The sequence below is a fragment of the Pempheris klunzingeri genome, chromosome 3 (genome assembly GCF_042242105.1).
Source record: "Pempheris klunzingeri isolate RE-2024b chromosome 3, fPemKlu1.hap1, whole genome shotgun sequence".
Lineage (NCBI taxonomy): Eukaryota > Metazoa > Chordata > Actinopteri > Acropomatiformes > Pempheridae > Pempheris > Pempheris klunzingeri.
In genome coordinates, this window is record NC_092014.1 from 20945697 (window position 1) to 20961095 (window position 15399).

General features: G+C 40.6%; 3 protein-coding genes across 5 annotated transcripts; 1 reads left to right on the plus strand and 2 right to left on the minus strand.

Annotated features, from left to right (window-relative positions):
• The first annotated feature begins 10 nt into the window (after positions 1 to 10).
• Positions 11 to 1369, plus strand: LOC139198979 (GTPase IMAP family member 9-like). Its single transcript, XM_070827976.1, has 2 exons — positions 11 to 136; positions 215 to 1369. Exons 1-2 carry the CDS (start codon positions 112 to 114, stop codon positions 1057 to 1059), a joined length of 870 nt encoding a protein of 289 aa, XP_070684077.1. The 5' UTR covers positions 11 to 111; the 3' UTR covers positions 1060 to 1369.
• A 3510-nt stretch (positions 1370 to 4879) lies between these two features.
• Positions 4880 to 8242, minus strand: LOC139198678 (GTPase IMAP family member 7-like). 2 transcript variants are annotated; one of them, XM_070827600.1, is made up of 3 exons: positions 7471 to 8242; positions 7204 to 7275; positions 4880 to 5930 (listed from the first exon to the last, which is right to left on the minus strand). In XM_070827600.1, exons 1-3 carry the CDS (start codon positions 7478 to 7480, stop codon positions 4999 to 5001), a joined length of 1014 nt encoding a protein of 337 aa, XP_070683701.1. In that variant the 5' UTR covers positions 7481 to 8242; the 3' UTR covers positions 4880 to 4998. The 2 variants fall into 2 exon arrangements, with proteins under 2 accessions (XP_070683701.1, XP_070683700.1); XM_070827599.1 differs by having other exon boundaries at positions 7204 to 8242.
• A 988-nt stretch (positions 8243 to 9230) lies between these two features.
• On the minus strand, positions 9231 to 11828 carry LOC139198671 (GTPase IMAP family member 7-like). 2 transcript variants are annotated; one of them, XM_070827590.1, is made up of 3 exons: positions 11716 to 11828; positions 11311 to 11432; positions 9231 to 10431 (listed from the first exon to the last, which is right to left on the minus strand). In XM_070827590.1, the coding sequence occupies exons 2-3, from the start codon at positions 11402 to 11404 to the stop codon at positions 9581 to 9583; spliced, it is 945 nt and encodes a 314-aa protein (XP_070683691.1). In that variant the 5' UTR covers positions 11405 to 11432; positions 11716 to 11828; the 3' UTR covers positions 9231 to 9580. The 2 variants fall into 2 exon arrangements, with proteins under 2 accessions (XP_070683691.1, XP_070683692.1); XM_070827591.1 differs by having other exon boundaries at positions 11311 to 11420; positions 11716 to 11740.
• Positions 11829 to 15399: the final 3571 nt, after the last annotated feature.

Consider the following 15399-nt stretch of genomic DNA (forward strand, 5'->3'; position numbering starts at 1 on the left):
GGGAGAGAGAGAGAGAGGTAGGACAAACCACACAGAAATAAAAAGGTGCTGCGATCTGAGCTTTTGTGCCTCGTATCCAGGTCTGTTTCCTGGCATTTGTTTCTCTACGACATGATGGGTTTAAGTTCAACTGAAGGTGAGTGTCTTTACTTGTTTTCATGCTCTTTATGTGAGTTGGCCCAAAACCTGAGAAATCCCATCACTGTGTCCACAGACTCCTGTACTCCAGTTGTCCGTGAGCTGAGGATTGTGCTGCTGGGGAAGACTGGATCAGGAAAGAGTGAAACAGGGAACACCATCCTGGGATGCAAGGCTTTCAAGACAAAGCCCATGTGTCCATCCTCTGTGACAAAGACATGTGAAAAAAAAATCAACCACCTTGATGAAAGAACTGTGAGTGTCATTGACACTCCAGGAGTCTTTGACACAACGAATAACGAAGTCCAGCTGAAAAGTGAAATAGAGAAATGCATCAAGCTGTCTGTCCCAGGACCTCATATATTCCTGCTGGTGGTCAGACTGGATGTACGGTTCACAGAGGAGGAGGAGAAGGCTGTCAAATGGATCAAGACCAACTTTGGTGAGGAGGCCTCTAAGTATACGCTGGTGCTTTTCACCAGGGGAGATCAGCTGTCAGAGTCCATTGAGGCTTGTTTAGACCAAAATTCTAAACTCAAACAGCTTGTCAGTGACAGCACAAGTGGATACATCGTGTTTGACAACACATGCATGCACAATCGCACTCAGGTGGCTGATCTGTTTGAAAAAATAGACAAAATAGTGCAATTAAATGGTGACCATTATACCAGCAGCAAATACGAAGAGGCCCAGAGAAAGCTGAAGTCAGATGAATGGTGGCGCAAGTGTGGAGATTATGTGAGCGGCACAGGTAATCAGTTGATGATGGCAGCAGCAATAACAGCTGCCCCTGTGGCTGGTCGTGCTGTGGTAGCAGAGGAAGCAGTAGCATTATCCATAAAACCCCTTCTAATGTTAGCAGGAGCAGGGATTTCAAAAGCAGTTGGGTGGTGGATGAAACCTAAACCAAAAGAGAGCTAAGTCGTGTGGGTCATGCCATGACTCTTTCAGCAAACTTGTGAAGTTATCCCTTTAATAGCTTTTCCATGCACTGTCAAGCTTTTATTCCTGTTATTCATCGCATTAATGCACATTCATACGTATTAGTCACAGCTTGCCTGCGCTGCAGAATAAATGAACATATTATGACAAATCTTCTGTGCATTTTTATCCTGAATATCACTTTGTTTGAAAAATACTATTGTAATTTTCCAGTTTGATTTGTAAGAATAAAATTTAAAAATCTGATGACAACTTCAAAAAGTGTTGTTTGATGTGTTGTTGATGCTTCCAGATCTCCAAACTGTTGCTTGTTCAACATAAAGAGTACACTGGCACTGACAAAACCACTGTAGAACATACATACAAGCTAAAACTCCTGTGGGACAATGTAATAAATAGCTCTAAATATGTGTGGATGTACTGCTGACATAATCAGTAAGAAAATGCAACAAACTCAAACTAAACAGTTCAGTAAGAACTCTTTCCCTCTCTAGTCTAGGCCTAGCTGTCTGGACAAAATGATCCTGTGGGATCCACTGTCTTTGAACAATATGTCAACAATCCAGATTCTCCTGAGAGTCCATTTTTCAGTGCCCCCCATAATGATGAATTTAGTTTTGTTGTGTTTTATGTTGTTTTACTGTTTATTTGACAAGTTAATCGGTTGAACTTTGCTTTGCTCAGCCATACATTCTAATATATGGCAGTGCTGATGTGGGAGTTGCTGGGTGGTGCCTGGAGCTGACCAATCACAGGAGAGCAAGCTTTTTGAGAAGGGATCTTTAAAGAGACAGGAGCTAAAACGGACAGTTAAAACAAGAGATGGTGAAAATAGTATGATAGTACAAAAAGTAATATACTTCTGTTCTTTAAACACTACAGCATGTAAAAATATTCCAGTGGGAGCCAAAAGTATGAACCCGAAAATGATCATGTCTCCTTTGAGCAATCATTCCTTTCATTGCTTTTTCACACATGAACACATATTCACTTCTTTTGCACTTTCTGGAAGACGGTGGCAGCAGTCAAGGGCCCCACTCCGCTGCCGACCATGATTGAGGGCTTAGGCAGGGCCCAGGCCACGGCCGTGGCTGCGGTTCTCAACCGCACGGATAACATCTTGGAGAAGCTTTCGGCTCTGCAGAATGGATTGAATCGATTGGATCGATTGAGTGACCAGAATGGACAATAGAGTAAGCCAAGTCTATTGAATATGGCTGTCTCGCTCCAACCCAAATAATCTAATCTGAATTGGCCTCCCTAAACAGTGGCCTTGGCCAAGGTCACTGTCTGAACAATCTCCCCTCTGAGTGCACTGCAGCTGGGACACTCTTCCCCATCCCTCCCCCATTAACCTGGTGTTTGTTGGCTCGTCTGGAACCAGACCAGGGACGACCGCGAATGAACTGAGGCGGGTTTTGGGAACTGATGGGCAAACACATCAGGACTTACTCCTGCCCTATATCCAACGCCTTCGCCAGCTTCCACCCCTCCAGTACGAGGGGCGTGGTCCAAGGGCTCGCCTATCGGGGCTGTAGCCAGCGGCCTGCCTCCTGCGGTGCTGGAATTCTCCACTCCCCTTTTCCCCTCCCCTGTTGCCATGTTGTTATTGTCATGTGATGTGCAAAAATTTGTGCTGAGGTTTTTTTACCGATCCCACACTGCACTCCACATGAGTACAGTCTGGTGTCGCATGTTTTTTCTCCTCCCCTCTCTCCTCATGTTTCCCCCCCACACTTTCCCCCCCACTGTAAAATGGAATTTCCCCCCTTGGGGGATCAATAAAGTTGAATTGAATTTTCCTTTTGGCCTCTTTTGTCAAGATTTTGTTGTTTTTCTTCATTTCATTAATATACATTCATACATGTTTGTCACAGCTTGCCTGCTTTGAATGATACTGAACCTCTTATGACAAATCTTTTGTTGATGCTACCCACTGTTGTCATGAATATCATTTTGTGCGGAGAACACTACTTTTTTGTTTGATTTGTAAGAATAAAATAGAGCAAAGTGATGACAGCTTCATAATGTGTTGTGAGATGTGCCTGTATTGCATGATAATCCCAGTTATAATGGCAAGACTTGCCACAAAGGCTTCTACATCTCCACACTGTTGCTCATTTGCCATAAAATCGGTCAGCTTAAATTCACCAGAGTAAGGAGGCACTGAAAGAACCACTGTGACCAAAAACTCATATTTATGTATTTGAATTTTGGCATGGTTAATTCCTGGCTCAATCCTTTTCAACCCCTCATATCTATGGGCAGACCTCTTATTTGCTTTCTTGCAGAGAGTTCGATGAGAAGATCAATACCACTCCCGCGTCTGTATGGTAAATGGGACACTACACCCAGCAGTCAGTTAGCTTAACATAGTGTAAAGACAAGGCACAGAGAAACAATTATCCTGGTTCAGTAAAGATAACAAAATCCACCTACCAGCACCTGTAAAGCTCACTAACGCATTATAAGTCATTTGTTTGAGATGTTCAAAACCTACAGTGTAAGAGCAAACAAGTCACCACTGGTTGCCTGGCAACCTCACAGTGATGACAAGACTCCAGGACTCATCCAAGAAATAATCTGGCACGTTGCCCCCCTAACAGCACAACACATCGTTTTTATGCTTTCATTTTTGGACAGATGTGGTGCTGGTAGTGGATTTTGTGACATTTGGGCCAAGCCAAGCTTGCTGTTTCCCCCCCATTTCCAGTCTTCATGCTAAGCTAAGCTAGCTGGCTAAGCTATATGGCTCATGGGTAGCCTACTATACCTACACTCAAAATACATGCTAAGTAAAAACCAACATTTAAAGAGAGGTGCAGCCTAATGCATTGAGCTTGAACCATGACAGTTGGTGCATTTTATGCATGGCGGTATGGAAATGCCTGTCAAGTTCAGTTTCCACTTTATGAGTAAAATCCATGAATTGATTAGTGTGTCTAAACTGTGAATTAGCTATATTATTTTAACATTAATGTTCATGTTTTAATTCAAAGTTAATCCAAATGACAGGTAAACACAAGGTCATCGCAAATGGGAAGTATTACGTCTGACAAAATGTTATATGTCAAAATATTAAGTGTTACATTTTGTACATTTTGACACGTCATTCTCCTCTCTGACTTCGAGTCTTGCTCCTGACTTAGAGGTGCTGTAATAGAGAATAAAAAAAGAAAACGTGACTGACATGACTTCTCTTGGACAAATAATTAAGGCTCGAGGGCCTTTTTTTTCCCGTTAATCGATCCAAAAAATCCAGAAGCGATCACCTCTCTAGGGTTAAAATCTTTACGTGATGGATGCAAATTTGAATTATTTTTACATATTAATCAAAAATACACTACATAGCTTGTGCAAATTAGCCTTGCAGTTTCCCATTTTGCCGTGGATGATGTGTACTGGCAGTGATGTTGCAGTGTGGTGAGGGGGTTGCTCTGTTAAGAATGCTTGCTCACTTAAATGTGATTGGCTGGCGGACGTTCACCATTGTCTCTCATTTCCTTCAGGGATGTAAGCCTGTAATGTTACTAATAATAAAGCAAAGGAAACAGCACGGAAGAGGATCTCAGGGAAGACTATATATGGTGCAAAAATGCAGTCTATCAGCACAATATGACAACATTATTTATTAGGATTCAAACTTTTTCTCATAACTTTTTCTGTTTTAGGCATAACTTATGATGTGGGTTTCAAACAATAAATGAATGAAAAGAAAACAAGAAGAAAGCAAGTGTTTCATACCGTTTGTTTACTGATTGTATTAAATTCACATACTTGATTGTTGTAAGGTTGTGTCAAAACTTTATCATTTCTGAAGCAGAATGCAGCAAAGACCAGAACAACATAATTCACTCATTAGTTCCAAACAAAAAGTAATGAGTGTAATATTAATAATGCATATTTAGTGTCACATAGCTATACTGGAACACCTGCTTTGGCTTTGCATCTTATGCCCTTCCATATGCAGATGGCAGCTAAACCACATAACACCCCCAGGACGAGCAGAGGAGCTCCAAGAGCCAAAGCCACTGTGGTGTCAGCCCCCACTGCGATGGCCACCCCAGCTATCACCAACACAACAGCAGCCGCCGCAGCCACTCGTATGTTTTTAATTCTCCCCTTTTTTTCCTTTTCTCTTTCTTTCTCTTTCTTCTCCCTCTCCGCATCCCACATTTTCTTCTCCTCCTCCTTCTTCTCTTCCTCCGCCTGTTTCCTCTGCTCCTCCTCCTCCCTCAGCTTCCTCTGGGCTTTGTCATACATCTCGTTGGTGTAATGTTTGCCCCCGTTATCCTGTATCATTTCCTTGATCATGGTGATCAGCTCTTTGACCTGCACTTGGTCGTCAGCGTCGTTGTTGTTGAAGGCGTGGTATCTGCGTCCAAATGTAATTGAGAGTCTCCGCAGCTCCTTGCACTCCTTCAGAGCATTGTCAGCTTTAGCCTGATCTTTACACGTAAACAGCATGATAGTGTACATGGAGGCATCGTCTCCAAAGTTATCCTGGATCCACTTCACTGCATTTCTCTCCTCCTCAGTGAATCTTACTCCAAGCCGGATCACCAGCAGGAAGGCGTGAGGGCCGGGAATCGACAATTTGACGCACTCCTCTATCCTGGTTTTTAGTTCTTCCTCTGTGATGGCTGTGTCAAACAGACCTGGAGTGTCAATCACCTGGACCATAGTCCCGTCCACTTCCCCGCTCTGTGTCTCGCAGTGCTTGGTCACAGACACGGGGCTCGGGTCCTCTTTGAAGGCAGCTCTCCCGAGGATGGTATTTCCTGTTGCACTCTTCCCTGATCCAGTCTTACCCACCAGGACTATCCTCAGCCCTCCAGATAAGTCCAGAGCTGGAACAGCAGAGGCAAAATTAGTTGGTTAATTAATAGATTAAGGAGCAATAATTGATTCAACAAAAGTGAATCCTTTCTTTTTTTTCCATCACATTATTCTGAAGTGAGTGTTTGGGTTTAAGGGCGCCGATTGGTTTGCCGAAGTTGTGAAAATCCTCTTTGGATGATGTATATCTCCCTTGAGTATAACTTGCTTGATCTTTTTTTAACTGCCATTAAAAGTACCCTGTTGAGTTTTTGACCTCTAGTAGCATTATGGGCCAATGCTTTTATGAATGAGTCCCTATTTTATGGCGTTGTACACATGCAGTTGACAGTTGAAGGCAGGAAAGCACAAAGACCTCAAGCAAGTGTTCCAACAAAGGCAAGAAAAAGGAATGCTGCAAGCTACCAAACATGGACGTCAACCAAGGCTGGATACAACACCATCAGGCAGCCTTACTGCCAATTTGCCCCAGATGGCCAATTGCGGTACTGTGACCAAAGAAAACCTAAAAAGTATATAAAAGAAACATTTGCAGAAAATGTTTATACAGTAGGACACCTCAGACAGAAAATAAAGTTGATCTTTTAAACCACAATGTAATCTAGTCCATGGGCTGAGACTAGGAAAAGTAGGACACCCAGAAACACAGATACTCTTTTTGCCCTGTATGCTGAGTGTGTACTTTTTAATTCAAATGACAGGCTGCCATCCTGTAGTTCAATTCATAGTTCTTATAATACGCAGTGCACAATTTAAAATATAATAATAATGGCAGCTTTAATCAATCAGGAAGAGCATTAAACCAGCCAGGGCAACTATGGTCATCATTACATTACACTTATAAGCTCCGACTCTTTATTTAGACTTTTTTATTTAGTGGAAGAATCTTTTCTATTAATGACTTATGGACAGTGATAACTAATGTCCTCTTGGTCAAGAATAAAACTCATAAGTCATTAAATAACTACTGTAATGTCTGTAGTTATAGATGTTAGAAAGTCAGAAATAAATGATCCTTCACAGCATTAGCCTCTCATAAGCCACTGAAATGTGTTAAAGAGCCGATTAAAAAAATAGAACAATAAAACAATAAACTCGAGATGAAGAGATTTTTCACAACCTGGCAACCTCAAATCTAAAAGCACACATATATCATGTATTAACATTAATGATGCAGTTAGTTTAAGCCTTAATAAAGTGTTCCTTATCAGAAAGTGGTATATTGCTATATGAATGTTGAATTATACTGAGAGCATTCATGAGAGAAACAATGAATGAGCATACCGTCAAAGTTATTCAGACCACACCCATCGGACCGAGGTAGAGTTTTCTGCCTCTTCTCTCGCAGTGGTATTGCTGTGATATGAAATGAGACCATTGAGACATAAGAAAAAATAAACTTTAGTCACTGGCATCATTATCACATTTTTTTCCATTTCCCTCTTGTGCTTTCCCCAGTGTCACATTACTACAGTCAGTGTTACATCTTACAGTAACCAAAGGACTGATGCTGCCCTGTTTTTTAACATTAACTCAGGTAGATTGTCTTACCTTCAGCCATTACTTCAGATTTGCCTTCTCCTGTTCCCAGGTGGCCAAACACGCTGTTCCAGACCTGAGCAGTCAACTTCAACAAGCTCTGTGGCTTGACTTTCACATTAGATTTCAGGGAAACTTCTGGAAGCCTGGTCTGTGCACAGGGGGCTTCCTATTTCCTTGTATTGTCTTTGGTTTACATCTGAAATATATGCATGCCCAAAGAGGCTGTCTCTGAACGTCTCTCTGAATATGCTGAACAGGTTTGTGGACTGGAGGTGGCTGGTATGATTTAGAAAGACCACAACGCCAGAGCAGCAGTCAAGCTCTGCAACTGATGAACTTTCGGTTATCTTACTATAGCCAAATATTGAGGCCTGGTTGTTGAAAAGGGAGGAAACGCTCTGCAGAGCATCACATCCTTCCATTGTTGACATAGAAATATATCTGTGCTGCTCTAACACACAAAAACACAATAGATAACCTTTTGAAATAAGTAGACCTACTGCATCTACCCTCACTAATCAAATCATATTTTATACCATGGCCTGGATGAATACTTGCTTGTGATTGGCTGTTGGTTGTCTGTTACAAAGTGATAATGGACACCTACTAAGTAGTTCCAGTGAATCCGTCTCTTCACCGTCTAAATTAATGCTCTGGCTGGAGTAACCATAGCAACAGGGACGCAATCAGAGGCCCCGTTTATAATTTGTGGCAGCACTACACCAAGCTAGCTTATTTCCAACAGTGATTGTAACGCTGGTCCTTCAGTGTCTCATCCTCAAGATGGAGACACACAAGCTGCAGGAACCAGACTGATCAACTAGACTTGGGATCACACGATCACTCTCTGATCACATCTTTGAACTGTTTACACAGGACAGCCTGTGATCTGTGATCTGCTATCCTGAAAAACTTTCTCTGTGTGGAAAATCAGGGCAACCATCCTGTAGGGTGAAGTGAGCACAAGCGATCATCTCACACTCAGCTCACAGCTTCAGGCTGCAGCGGCTGTAACGTTACACGAGGCCTCATTTGTTTGTGAAAATCTTGAAAGGGATTTTGGGATCATGAGATAGCTGGTTAGCTAGCTGTTAAACATACTGTAAAACTATGTTTACTGTATGTCAACCGCACACAGCATTATTTACAGCCAATCTTGCTAGCATAACGTTAGCTTTCTGGCTAACAGCTGAACCAAAGGGATGCATGAGCTGAATGGACTACAAATGCCTCATGTTGTATCTATGATCTGTCCTATTTACTAGAGAAGTGAACAGGACTGTTGCCCATAAAGTTGGAATAATTGTTCAATACCCCCTATTTTGTTAAAGCCTGAATACACAGTTTGCAAAGGTTAATTGTGGTTTAAGTTTCACTGTGATATGTTTGGAAGAGTTTGATCAATAAAGAAGATATAAACTTTACTTATCAAGAATAAATCACATTGTCACAATTGAGGTAAAAAACTGTTTATTCCAACTTTATGGGCAACAGTGTATATAGCTTTCACATGTGCTGCCCCTTCTTCCTGGAATAATGCACAAAAGGACATGAAACTGTCAGGGCTGATCACTATGAGGGAATTTAAGTGGCTTTTAGAGGTTTGGGAAAATAATATTCATTACACTTACGATAACAATAACATAATAATACTTGGTCATTGTGATTGTTTTTAAATGTCATCCCCTAATAGTTATAAAAGGTACAGGATTCAATTCAATATATGTTCTCTGTAAGTCTCAATAAGTACACACACACACACACACATATATATATATATATACACACATTTATTAGTGTGAAATCACAGCCTTCTATCTCACATATAGCATGCATACACATGCAAGCCACCAAAGCTGCTGCATAAGCAAACCCAAAAACAGTACAGAAATAAAATGAATGCCTGGAGACTTTAAACTGAGCCACAGACTTCATTCAAAAATGTTTTAATCCCACACAGTCACACATAGAGAAACAAATGTATACATTCCCAATTCACCCTGATCTCTCAGTTTAAGATTTAGTTAATAGGCATCTACGTAGAGCAAAGTACTTGGTTCAGCCTTAGCCATCATTTATTGCCTCTTCCATATTGTGTTTTTGTTGTAGGATCCCACAACTACAAAAACACATCAAGTATGCAGTTAAAAGCACTAATTCCAAGTGCTCCACCTACTGTCATCAGAGTATATGAGGTGTAGTATGCTCCTGCACCAAACAGTCCCAGAGAAGCAGTTGCTAAAGTCTTACACCAAGCATTCCTTTCTGCTTGCTCTCTGATCCTGTCTTCCTCTTCCTTGATTCTTCGCTTTTCCTCTTCCATCTGCTTTCTCTTTTCCTCCTCTTGTGCTTTCTGAGCTGCCTGGTACATCTCATTGGTGTAGTGGCCTCCACCATTGGACGCCACCATTTTCTCTATCTTCTCTACAAGTTTTACGACCTGGGCTCTGCTTGGTCTCTCATCATTGATGAGTGAATGGTATCTTCCTCCGCAATCATTTATCAGTCTTTGTAGATGTCTGCTCTCAGCCACATATTCTTCCACAGATTTATCGACTAGCAAGTCGGCATGTGTAAACAGGACCATGGTATACATGTCAGCATCTGAGCCAAAATTATCCCTGATCCACTTCACAGATGCCTTTTCCTCGTCAGTGAATCTTGCCTTCAGACTGATGACTAACAGAAAAGCGTGGGGACCAGGAACTAACTGGTTGACACACTTCTCAATTTCTTTTTTCACCTCCTTTTCTGTTCTTTTGGTGTCAAACAACCCTGGGCCGTCAATGACAACAATGTCCCTGCCACCATTCTTCACCACTTTTCTGTGACAGCCTGCAGTCACTGACTCGGGCGACATGTCCTTTTTAAAGGCATCTTTGCGTCCCAAGATGGTATTTCCGGAAGCGCTCTTTCCTGATCCAGTTTTTCCCACCAGTATGAGTCTCAGGTCTTTCTTTTGTGCCGGACCTGTGGGCAATCAATACAACATTGAAGTCAGCAAATAGGCCTTGTTGATTGGTGGGAGGTGTGTGTTAAAATATTAAAATATTTCCAGTCGTTTGTCCAGAATTATTGATAAAAATCACACTTTACAGCTTTGAGTTTAAAATATTTGGATATGTGGTTGAATCCATAATAGATCAAGTCGGCACATTCGGGAACTTTGGCTAGCAACATGTTCCCACCCTTTTCTGGGGCAAATCAAATGACACTCACTGAATTAATTTAAAATAATGGTACAAAACAAAACTAATAGAAAACCACTTGAATGAGATTACTTAGCCTGAGGACACTGTACCAGACAAATATACATCCAACACAAGCACATAAAGCCGTAAAAACCCATCTAGCAGGATCTTTTTCAGTGCATGGCAAGGGAACACATCGGAAATCAGCTATTTCGGATTTTACCTTGGTGATAGGAGCCTGCTCTGGATGATGTATCACTGATGTGATGTATACCTGTATTCTTATTCACGGTCATCAGGATCTACATACATTGCTAGCTTTCACCGAGCAGCTAAAAACACTGGTAAATAAACACAATGAGCACTCTCCTTTTCATCTTACTTGCTAGCTGAAGCTTATTTTCATCATAAAAACTACAATAGCCAGTACAATGTTAATCATCCACATACTGGTCTGCATACTGCTGTAGCATCAGTCTTAATTCGTCTAACAGTAGCCAAACCAGTTAATCTGGCAAGCAAAGGCTAGGTAGGTGGTGTTACAGGTGTATTCAGTGAGGTTTTTCCTTGTCTGTTAACATTTTACTATATCTTGTGAGTTTAAGGTCCTCTCATGACCTGCAGTGCCAGTGACATTGTTTCCTTGTCTATTATGTACCTTGGCGTTGACTTTGGCAGTGAGCAGAGTGACAACATAAAGTGGCCAGCACAAACAGGGTGTAAGAGGGGATCCAAGCTTTTCCTCCCAACATCTCTGTAGCAGTAACTCTGCAAAAAGAACTTCACAAAACAAAAGGAAACGGGTTAAAAGAAATTCTCTCAAAGGTGAAATGAAACAGAAATGATAAAAGACACGGTCTGCAACTGTACTCTCTTAAACCTTATAAGAAGATAAAGCTTGAAAAAGGAAAAAGGAAATTTTCAACAATCTATCAAATCAGCATGAAAGAATGAAATTCAGAATAAAATCCAAAAATTAAAATTGCCCTAAATTGTTTGGTGAAACCAAGCAATACATCCTTAATATCATTATTTATCAATAAACTGTACATATTCAACATACCTGTATGAGTGTTTCCTCAGCTGTCTGATATGTTGATAGCTGAAGGGACGCTTTTATTGCATTTACCACTGTAAATCATGAACAGATCCGATCTGCTTCTAGTTGCGTTTCTGTGGAAAACGAATCTGAAAGTAACTGAAAACTAAGCCTAACCCACTGAGCAGGTTAACCCTTGGGGTAAAACGGCTTTTTTTTTCTTTACTACTTTTCATTTTACCTTTGTGTTTCCCATTAAAACTGCTTAGCTTGCCTTTCTTTGTGTCTTTCTTTTCAGCACAACCTCACCTATGTGATTCTACAAGTATTTATTTATTTTGACATAATATATGGACACACTGAATGTAAGAGTGCAAAAGAAACACAAAATCCGAGTAGGAACTAGTTGGATCTTTGGAGGAGCGGAGGTCTGCGCGGACACCTCCTCTCGTTCGTCTTCACGCGCAGCATCCACTTCATCCTCTGAAAGGAGTCTTCCTCAGAATCAGATTCAGCATCTTCTAACTCGTAGAAGAGCTGCTGTAGTGCGCGACTTCGGCTCTTCATAAATTTAGTCTTAATAGGCCGATCGACAAAATTCAAACACTTGTAAAAAGTTTGAAGTGTCCGCTTTCCAACAGTCTTTGAATTGAGCACCTGCGTGCTTGTGTCACAGCTTTACGTTTTCAAACGTGCGACACGTGACTCTGACGCCGTGTGGCGGTCCTAGACTCCGAAGGGTTAACAGAGGAGGGAGCCATCTGCTGGTAGCAGGAGGAGTGGCATTGGTTCGAGTTACAAAAATGTGTGTTCTTGTACTTGCTACATAGTGAGGACTAGAGGATGCATTTTAACAGCAGTGGGGACATGTGTCCTGTGTGTGTGTGTGTGTGTGTGTGTGTGTGTGTGTGTGTGTGTGTGTGTGTTGCTCTTCTTTGACAAGCTTTTTTACCTTTTCTGAAGCACATAACTAATAAACAACATTGAGAACTGAAAATCAAACCAGTCCTGCATCTCAAAGATTTGTAAAAATGTAGCATTTGCATTCATGAAGATTTAACATTTAACAAAATAAATAATTTGTTTGTGAGAAAGTAAATTTTACATTTTCTAATTTAAGAAGTGAAAAGTTGTCAATTTGATACATTTAGAATAATATGCCAGACTTGGCTGGAAGTAGTAAATTCCTGTAGTCTGAAGGCTGCCTTTTTTCTGCTGAGCGAATAATTTAGAAATGAAATAGCCTACAACATTAGACATTAGACTGTGTGCTAACATTTACAGTCCAGTTTCACTTTTAGATGATCACAATTTATACAATACTAATAATACTACTACCACTCATTTAAGCCTCTCCGTCTAATGAGGGTCCTTCAGCTGGCGATTACACTCTCATCTCATTATCCAACGGAAAGTGAAGCAAATGTACAGAAGATGGGAAACGAATGTGTCAGGAATTTCCTAACAGAATGAACTCCGACATCATGAAAAGGCTGAATAGTTCAATTCAATATATACACACACACACACATATATATATGTGTGTGTGTATATATATATATATATATATATATATATAGACTGAAACAAATAATATATATATATATATATATATATGCACACATACACATATATATATGTACACACGTGGACAAAATTGTTGGTACCCCTCTGTTAATGAAAGAAAAACCCACAATGGTCACTGAAATCACTTGAAACTTACAAAAGTAACAATAAATAAAAATTTATTGAAAATTAAACAATCAAAATCAGCCATTACTTTTGAATTGTTGTTCAACAGAATTATTTAAAAAAACAAACTAATGAAACAGGCCTGGACAAAAATGATGGTACCCATAACTTAATATTTTGTTGCACAACCTTTTGAGGCAATCACTGCAATCAAACGCTTTCTGTAACTGTCAATGAGACTTCTGCACCTGTCAACAGGTATTCTGCCCCACTCCTCGTGAGCAAACTGCTCCAGTTGTCTCAGGTTTGAAGGGTGTCTTCTCCAGATGGCAGCTAGCTCCTTCCACAGATGTTCAATGGGATTTAGATCTGGGCTCATAGAAGGCCACTTCAGAATAGTCCAATGCTTTTCTCTTAGCCATTCTTGGGTGTTTTTGGCTGTGTGTTTTGGGTCGTTATCCTGTTGGAAGACCCATGACCTGTGACTGAGACCAAGCTTTCTGACACTAGGCAGCACATTTCTCTCCAGAATGCCTTGATAGTCTTGAGATTTCATTGTACCTTGCACAGATTCAAGAGACCCTGTGCCAGATGCAGCAAAGCAGCCCCAGAACATAACCGAGCCTCCTCCATGTTTCACAGTAGGGACAGTGTTCTTTTCTTGGTATGCTTCATTTTTGCGTCTATGAACATAGAGTTGATGTGCCTTACCAAAAAGCTCCAGTTTTGTCTCATCTGTCCAAAGGACATTCCCCCAGAAGCTTTGTGGCTTGTCAATATGCATTTTCGCAAATTCCAGTCTCGCTTTTTTATGATTTGCTTTCAACAGTGGTGTTCTCCTTGGTCTCCCATGAAGTCCACTTTGACTCAAACAACGACGAATGGTGCGATCTGACACTGATGTACCTTGGCCTTGGAGTTCACCTTTAATTTCTTTGGAGGTTGTTCTGGGCTCTTTGGATACCATTCGAACTATCCGTCTCTTCAATTTCTCATCAATTTTCCTCTTGCGGCCACGTCCAGGGAGGTTGGCTATAGTCCCGTGGATCTTAAACTTCTGAATAACATGTGCCACTGTTGTCACAGGAACATCAAGCTGCTTGGAGATGGTCTTATAGCGTTTACCTTTAACATGCTTGTCTATAATTTTCTTTCTAACCTCCTGAGACAACTCTCTCCTTCGCTTTCTGTGGTCCATGTTCAGTGTGGTACACACCATGTCACCAAACAGCACAGTGACTATTTGTCACCTTTTAAATAGGCAGACTGACTGATTATGAGTTTGAAGACACCTATGATGCCAATTAAAGGACACACCTGAGTTAAACATGTCCCTCTGGACAAATTATTTTCAATCTTTTATAGAGGTACCATCATTTTTGTCCAGGCCTGTTTCATTAGTTGTTTTTTTAAATAATTCTGTTGAACCACAATTCAAAAGTAATGGCTGATTTTCAATGGTTAATTTCCAGTAAATTTTTATTTATTGTTACTTTTGTAAGTTTCAAGTGATTTCAGTGACCATTGTGGGTTTTTCTTTCATTAACAGAGGGGTACCAACAATTTTGTCCACGTGTGTATATGTATACATATATATGTTTCTACTCTTATTGTTTCACTTTGTCTGTTATTTTATTTTTATTTCTATTTTATTTGTTTCAGTCTGGAACAGGCACTAAGAAAAACTGTAAAACTGTAGAAATGTGAATGGAGGTTCTGCACAAAGTGACCGTATAGGTTTAATGAAGTTCACACATCCAGGCTGCACTAATTCCCAGTAAAATTAAACTGCTGTTACCAGCACAGAAAGGCGTAATAGATACTCTCCAAAGAATACATTTGAATAATATAAAGACAAATTATCCCACTGGCAAAATCTAATGTCAAATAAGAATCAGTTCTCCAGAGTACAGTATGAGAAGGCCGCCTGCAGTGCTAGTAAGCACAAATTTTTCACTGTAATGCTTATATTAATCCACATGAGGATAGTACACAAAACAAGTTGGTACTGAATGA

What these genes read in the sequence shown, in the direction of transcription:
- LOC139198678 (XM_070827599.1), bottom strand. Translation starts at nt 7,297, where the DNA reads ATGGTCTCATTTCATATCACAGCAATACCACTGCGAGAGAAGAGGCAG. An exon ending in TGGTCTGAATAACTTTGACG is followed by an intron (nt 5,931 to 7,203) that starts GTATGCTCATTC and finishes CTGCTGTTCCAG; the next exon opens with CTCTGGACTTATCTGGAGGG.
- LOC139198671 (XM_070827590.1), bottom strand. Translation starts at nt 11,404, where the DNA reads ATGTTGGGAGGAAAAGCTTGGATCCCCTCTTACACCCTGTTTGTGCTG. An exon ending in CTGCCAAAGTCAACGCCAAG is followed by an intron (nt 10,432 to 11,310) that starts GTACATAATAGA and finishes GATTGCCCACAG; the next exon opens with GTCCGGCACAAAAGAAAGAC.
- LOC139198979 (XM_070827976.1), top strand. Translation starts at nt 112, where the DNA reads ATGATGGGTTTAAGTTCAACTGAAG. An exon ending in GGGTTTAAGTTCAACTGAAG is followed by an intron (nt 137 to 214) that starts GTGAGTGTCTTT and finishes CTGTGTCCACAG; the next exon opens with ACTCCTGTACTCCAGTTGTC.